This window comes from Triticum urartu, chromosome 5, assembly GCF_003073215.2.
Source record: "Triticum urartu cultivar G1812 chromosome 5, Tu2.1, whole genome shotgun sequence".
Taxonomy (NCBI): Eukaryota; Viridiplantae; Streptophyta; class Magnoliopsida; order Poales; family Poaceae; genus Triticum; species Triticum urartu.
In genome coordinates, this window is record NC_053026.1 from 604,621,601 (window position 1) to 604,629,510 (window position 7,910).

Genomic DNA, 7,910 nt, shown 5'->3' on the forward strand with positions numbered 1-7,910 from the left:
CATATTTCCAACAAGAAATACAATAAGCACACATGGAAAGAAGCACTACTTTTTCAAACCTACAATGACAGATTGGGCACCCCCCCCCCGCGCGCCAAGATGAATTTGAACTTACCATTCTTAATAAGAAAAACCCGGGACTTGACATGCTTACATAACCCTTCACAGAGGCAGAAAATTGATGCAATCATCAACGAAATGTCGGCAATCGTACACCTCTTGACGGGTTTAGTGGGATTTTCCTAAAAGCTTGATGGCACATCATCGAAGATGATTTCTATGAGCTTTGCAACCAATTCGATGTAGGTGCCCTCAACCTTGAGAGCACCAACTATGGACTGATCACACTCATTCCAAAGACTATCCTGAAATAGTCAACGATTGTCGCCCCATCACACTACTAAATTGTTGCTTAAAAGTGATAATAAAGCTTCTTTCCAACCGACTCCAAAAGGATATCCTGCAAATCATTCTCAAGAATCAGTACGACTTCCTGAAGGGGTGATCCATACAAGATTGCTTAGCTTGGTCATTACAATATATACATCAATGCCAAACATCGAAGAAAAACATTGTTCTACTAAAACTGGATTTTGCCAAAGCTTTCGATACGATTGAACACATGGCTATGCTTGACATTATGAAACACATGGGTTTCAATGATCATTGGTTATAATGGATTAAGACCATCTTCTCCACTGGGAAATCTTCCATCCTCCTCAACTGAGTACCTGAAAGGCAGTTCCATTGCAGAAGGGGTGTGAGCCAAGGAGACCCCTTGTCCCCTCTAATCTTTGTTCTAGCTACTGAACTCCTTCAGGAATCCATCAACAACACCTTTAGAAGAGGAGATATACAACTACCTTTTCCAAGCTCCAGACAAATGGACTTCCCTTATTCAATATGCGGATGACATCGCTCTACCTGCATGTGTCACCCAATAAAAAAATCAAGGACATCCTCACTGACTATGCGACTTCCATCAGACTCACGATTAAACTTTCATAAGTCAACATTGATCCCATCAATATGGACAGTGACCTGAGCAACAACATCACCGACATCTCTGGCTGCAAAATTGGATCCATGTCGTTCACTTACCTTGACCTTCCGCTTGGTACCAATCGCCCAACTATCCAGGACCTTATGCCACTCGTTTTGTCACGCTGAACATCACCTTACCTCTACACTGTCCATGGTGTCCTATCGAGGGAAGCTCACGCTCCCCAATTCAACAATAACATCGCTCTTGATATAAGCCATGTGCACCTTCAGGTTCCCCCCAAAACTCATTGAAATACTGGGAAAAATTCATCGAAGATGCCTTTGGATAAAGAAAACGGACCAAGGGGAAAAATGTAACTCGATGCATGGAAAATGGTATGCATACCTAAAGAGTGTGGCGGTTTGGGGGTCCTTGATCTCAACACTCAAAATGAGGCGCTACTACTCAAGTTCCTCCACAAATTTTATAAACTTGACATCCCTTGGTGCAACTCACATGGGACACATATTACAACCAAAAGGTTCCTTGTGCACCCAACCCTATTGGATCTCCATGGTGGCGTGACATACTCAAGCTATCTTCGATATACCGTGGAATTTCAAAGGTCATCGTGGTATCTGGCAGGAAGACGCTCTTTTGGAAAGATCTTTGGCTTGATGACATAGATGCGGCAAAACATCCACGAGCCTTCTCCTTTGTCGAACATGAAGATGATTCGGTTGAGAGTTTCTTGGGGTGCATGACACTGTAGGATGCGTTCCATCTCCCGCTATCGCCTTCGGCCTATGAAGAAGTGCAAAACCTCAAGATCACCATGGTATGCACGCAACCCATAACTGTGGACCATGATGTGTGGTTTTACTCCTGGGGCGCCACCGACTTCAACGCCAGCAAATACTACCAATTTGTCTTTATGGGGGCTCGCACACACCAAGCATTCACTTGGCTTTGGAAATCTAAAGGCACCATGAAACCGAAAGTCTTTGGATGGCTGATCTTGCATGATAGGCTCACCACAAAGTAACATGCTCAAATGCATCACTACAACATTGGGGAGGATGACGGTGACTGCCTCCTGTATGACCTACACGCGCGAAGGGTGAAGGCAGATTCTTTGAACTTAAAATAAGGGCGAAGAATACATACAATATGTCGGGTCTAAAGTGAAGTAGTACAAACACAGGAAATCAGAGAAAAACTTAGAGAGTCTCCATAATCTAGACTTCTCGGTTTCTTAATCGGTTCGTAAAAAACCATCAATCATATGATCTTCACCTGCCCCTTTAGCAAGAAGTGTTGGGACACCCTAAACATAACTTGGTCTCCCTCTACTTGCCGTCTACGAATGATTGATCGTGCCAAAAGAGAGTGGCATAAGCCCTTATTCATAGAAATTTTCTTGGCGGTAGATTGGAGCATTTGGAAAGAAAGAAAGAAACAACAAAATTTTTAGAAGGATCCCACCAAGTGAGGCCTCTTGGAGACAAAGATTCAAGACAAATCTTCTGTTGCTATCTCATAGAGCTAAAGAGGCCTCTTTGTAAATTTGTTTTAATTTTTTTCCTTCTGGGAGCTTTTTCTTGACATTAGCTGCTACTCCCAGAATCCTCAGGGCTGGCTGTGGGGCCTTGTACATAAAAATATAATTGTAAACACTCTCTATTGTTTAATTCAATTACACAGTAGGAGCCTCTCATGCTGTTTCAATGTAAGAAAACTAATGGCAATACTACAAAATGTCATGATTTCTTAAAAGGTTTCACCTTAGAACATACGTGTGCATCATCAGCACATCAGTACCAACACTAGCATAAAACATGCCTTGCAAAGGTGGAGGATCATGAGGCAACACGATAGAAAAGCAAAACTACTCCTCATCTGGTTCAACAACAATGAAACCGAGGAAGAGGAAATTCCCTGCAAGTCCATGGTGGAGCATGGAGATCATCCTATCTCCAATATCCATGTTGTATACGTCGACTAACTTTCTCCACCCATTAAGGACTATGCTTCCATCATCTGCTCCTGAAGCCGAGTATGAAGTTGAATTGATATTTACTCTAGGATTGAGAATAATGCTTTGTTCATTATTTGCACTCATCTCCTTAAGCCGAGTATGAAGATTTGCCACGACATAAGTCTAGGGTCAATTAAATCCCTCCTAAACGAAATATTTGGCAAGGATGAACTGAGCACTTGCGCAATAGTATTAATCTTATCGCGAACAATGATGCACATGAATGGATATTGTTCTCGGAAACTAGCATTCTTAGCCAGATGTCCTCCCAGAAATGAATCTCCAACCGTCCTTTTATCGCGAAGGATCCAAAGCTGAAAAAATGTTTCTTTGCCGCCATTAGGCCAACCGGAAGTGCAAGTTGTCAGGTTTCCAATAGGCATGAGACGCATCCTTGTGGCCTAAATACTTACTGCACATCATGGTTTGCCAAACACTATCCTCAGTGAGAAGTTTGAACAATCATTTACTAAGCAGGGCATTATTCTTGACCTAATTGGTCTTCTTTGTCAGGAAGTTTTCTTAAAGCCCATCTCTGCCAGCGAGTATTCCGGAGCAACTCTCCCAATTAAGACCAAATGATTCACTTGCCCTTCGCCATGGACATTATCATCTTGATATCTTGGGCCATTTGGAATCCTCGCGAACAGTTCATCTCCAGAGGAGTTACGCCCAACCTGGTTTACACCAGAGGAACTCATATGTTGCTCTGTCAGAATGGGTCCGATCTTTCACACAATCTTTGCAACTAGAGCTCTTCGTTGTTGTCGAAAATTTCCTCTCAAGAGGTGACTAGGCAGCCTTAGCACATTTTGTTTTTGTGTGTGCGGTTATTTAGCTCATAGTTTTAGACCATAGCTCCTTGTTTTACCTTTTGTACATAACAATTTGAAAAATTATAAAAAATACTCTATTGGAAGAAATTCCTACGAGTTCGGTCAGAAAAAATTGAACCATTCGTGTCTAGTGAGCAACTTAAATGCGGTGCAAGCATCCATCAAAGAAGGCATTTTAGCCCAAGCAATGAGCTTTCACTGATAATTCTTCTCTCTCACAAGTGCAACCAGATACGTGTCTGATTAACTGATTAACAATGTCTTACAAACCGTGCCACTTGCATGAAGTTCACAAGTTGGACTCGGTAAATTACTACTACCTCAACGAGTGTCCCCATGTCATAGCTACTTCCATGACCAATCCCTTTGAAAAACTCAACCTTTAGAGTTTTGACCTTCATTCACTGGTTGGTCACTTCTCTCACTTGTTTCTTTTTTAAAACACCACTTGTCTCCCTTGTGCTTGCATCTCCATGGTGTTGACCCAACCAATTTTAGGTCGTTGGTTGAGGACGTCTTCTCGGGCAGGGGCAGTTGTAGCACGACGGCGACGGCCGGGCAGCCTTCCCTGATTCCTCATCGGTGAGAACAGCATCAGTTCGAGCTGCTTGGCTTTGCTCCTCTTCCCATTTTGTCTCCCTTCCCATTTTTGTCTCCGCTCCAGTACCACGCCATGCAACCGCCCCCGGAGCCCACCGGCGACGCGCTCGCGGAGTGCTTCCGCCTGTTGGATGAGCTCCCAGCCGCGGCAGCTTTGTCTCCGGCGTTCCGCCGCCACTGGCCGTCCATCTCCGCCTCCGTCTCGTCGCTCTCTTCCTCCCTCTCGCAGCCCGCCTTCCCGTCCTCCGCGCCGCTCCTCGCGCCCCTCGCGTCCGCGCTCTCGGCTCTCATGTCCGTCTGCAGTGGCCCTCCCCTCGGCCACCTCCACACCGTCTCGCTCCTCTCCTCCTCCGCCGCCTCGCTCTCCCAGCTCGCAGCCGACGCGCGCCTGCTCGTCTCCCCGGCCGAAGGCGATGGGTCTGAGTCCGACGGCCTGCTCTCTCGCCTCCGGCTTGGCTCGTCCGTTTCCCGAGCCGCGGCGCTCGACTCGCTCGCCGAATCTGTCCGGTCGTCCCAGCCGGGGTCGTGCTCTGCCACTGCTGTGTCTGCGGTCGCCGCGATGCTCGACTCCGGCGATCTCCTTCCGGCCACCCGCGACAAGGCCGTGTCCGTGCTGGCCGCGTTCGCGTCCTCCGAGGCCACTTGCAGGTTCTTGGCCAAGGAGTCGGGCACCGTCGTGCCCCACCTCTGCCGCGCGCTGGAGTCCGGCGGCGCCAGCACCGAGCAGGCGTGCGTCGCGCTGGAGCCGCTGACCGCCTCGTCGCGGGACGCGGCGGCGACTGTGTCGGCTCGTGGAGGCGTGGGCGCGCTCCTCGTGGCCTGCGCCTCCGGCACCCCGGCGTCGCAGGCCGCTGCCGCGGGCGTGCTCCGGAACATCGCCGCGTTCCCGGACCTGCTGCCCGCGTTCCGCGACGAGGGCGCGATCCCCTTGCTCGTGCAGCTCGTCTCGCTCGGCACCCCGCGGGCGCAGGAGCACGCGCTCGGCTGCCTCCGGAACCTAACGGCCAGCGACGGCGACGAGGGCCAGAGCCTCAAGGTCGAGGCGTTCCACGCAGGCGCCCTCGGCTGCGTCAAGGACTTCCTGGATTCGTGCCGCGGCGACGAGCCGGGCCTCGCGCCGGCGTTCGGGCTGCTCCGCAACATGGCCTCCTTCCGCGTCATCGCCGAGATAGCCGTGTCCGCCACCTTCCTCAGCCATGTGGTGGCCGCGCTGGGCAGCGACAGCACCAACACCCGCACGGAGGCCGCCATGGCGCTGGCTGAGCTCTGCAACGTCGGCAGCGGCAAGTCGAGGGAGGAGGTCGGGGAGGCGATGCCGAGGCTGGTGTGGATGCTGGAGGCGAAGGCCGTGGCCGAGAGGGACGCGGCCGCGAGGGCGCTGGCCACGCTGGTCGCCGCGAGCGGCAGCTACCGGGCGCTGTTCCGGAAGGAGGAGATGGGCATCGTGAAGGTGGTCCGGCTGCTGGACCCGGCCGTCCGGGGCGGCGACAAGCGGTTCCCCGTGGCGGTGCTGCTGGGCGTGTCGCAGTCCCGGCGGTGCCGGAAGCAGATGGTGGCCGCCGGCGCGTGCGGGTTCGTGCAGGCGCTGCTGGCCGCCGAGGTGGACGGCGCCAAGAAGCTCTCCGAGTGCCTCGGCAGGGGCAGGATGCTCGGCGTGTTCCCCCGGACATGACATGACGGCGATCCATCCGACCTGCGACTTGGATCATCCATCTTGCCTTGTACAGCATGTGCCACGGATTCAGCTCAGTCCAGGCATGCTTTTTCTCTGTAGGAATCTCTGTATATTGCTGTTTTTCATACGAGTGGTAGCGTAGATTTAGATGACGATGATGAGTGTTTTCCTTTAGTCAGTGTGCGTGAACCCAATAAGAAGACGGGAAAGATTGTAATTAATCTCTGATGTGAAGAAATCAATCTGCATCCACAGTCGAACCAATCGTGTCTGTCTGACGAACAAAAGATGTTGAGAATATGGCCTGCTTCGGCTCACTGTCATTGTCTGTCTAGGTGCTACCGCATCAAACTGAAATGTATTAATGCCGGCAACTGCGACGTCTCGAGTTAATTAAGCTCGTCTTGTTGGAGGTCAGTCAGCTCGGCAGTAGGTTGTTTTCCGTGGTTATGAGCTGGTTGCTAGGGAGGCAGCAGGCACTTTCTCTGAAAGGAAATGCCACAGGTTGGCAACGATTTCCAAAGAGGGGAATACCCACTCTCTCCCTCAGGGCTCAGGCTACTCTTTCCAGATTGTTCTTCCTTTTTTGGTGTGCAAAGTCGCATTCATGAACCGGCATAAATGGCGTGGGCATCGCATCGCGGCGTCAGATTCAGATTTGGGTGGGTGTAGCATTGCATCTGAAGAACCCTCCATGCATTTTCTTTCTCTTGCAACGACTAACCATGCAAGGATCTGCATTGTTATCCGTAACCCTGGTCGACCTCCGTGCTGGTCAACTGTTGATAATCATGTACTCAAGGGTGCATGATGCGCAGTCAGTCACGTGGCCACTGACGGACCTGCAGGTACAAATGTACTACTTCCTTGGTCCCATAATATAAGAATGTTTTTGACACGAGTATAATATAGTGTTAAAAATGTTCTTATATTTTGAGACAGAGGGAGTAGAATGACAGGGGGCGGGAACAGCGGCATGGCGTGGCATGTTCTCCCTGACCTGGCGTGCAGAATGATGCCCTGAACCTTCCCTGAGATGAGATCTCTGTAGATTAGTCCATCATGTGACCCCCCTCATGCTATTGCTTGCCCATCCACATGGCCAATCAAACGATCAATCAGTCGATGCCGAGGTATCTATCACCCCCTTTCTCGGTCACGGCGCGGATCGTCCGTGATTAGAGCATCTCCAGCCATTCGGCGCCCCTGAGACCAAAATAGCGCCTTCTGAGGGTTAGCCGGCGTTTTTTTCGCCACGAAGGCGGTCGGGTTCCCAACTGCCGCTTCAAGCTGACCCAGATGGCGCTTTTTGAAAACCAAACTTCATACAAAATGATACAAATTTGAAAGAAATTCAGGCATTTTCATTGATATGTGTACAAACTTAAAACATAACTTAAAAATAAACTAAAAACTCTGAGCCTTCTACATGCCGAGGAGCCTGTAGAAGTTGGTGTAGTCGCCGCCGTCCTTGCTGCAGCCCTGCCCTAGGTCACCATGGCGGACGGGGTTGGACGGCCCGGGCGTCTCCTCGTCGCTATTGTCGAGGATGACGACGCCGAGCGGCGATATCCTCGAGGGCACGCCGCCTTCACCACGCCGCCCGTGAATCAATAGAAGGTTGACTGGCGGCGGCAACCTTCATATTGATTCCCGTGGGAAACCGAGGCAACGAGGACGACAAAGATTCTAGGCGTCGCACAGTCACTGACTCGGCAGGTCCACCACGTTTCGCGCCAAATTCATTTTGCCCGGCGCCCCCTTTGCGCCCCAAGT

At 50.6% G+C, this 7,910-nt stretch overlaps 1 protein-coding gene across 1 annotated transcript; it reads left to right on the forward strand.

The window, feature by feature from the left end:
- Nucleotides 1-4,181: 4,181 nt before the first annotated feature.
- LOC125506255 (U-box domain-containing protein 11-like) lies at nt 4,182-6,398 on the forward strand. The gene has a single exon (XM_048671109.1). It carries the CDS (start codon nt 4,533-4,535, stop codon nt 6,129-6,131), a length of 1,599 nt encoding a protein of 532 aa, XP_048527066.1. The 5' UTR covers nt 4,182-4,532; the 3' UTR covers nt 6,132-6,398.
- Nucleotides 6,399-7,910: the final 1,512 nt, after the last annotated feature.

Excerpts from the sequence above, each read along its gene's own strand:
- LOC125506255 (XM_048671109.1), top strand. The coding sequence starts at position 4,533 with ATGCAACCGCCCCCGGAGCCCACCGGCGACGCGCTCGCGGAGTGCTTC.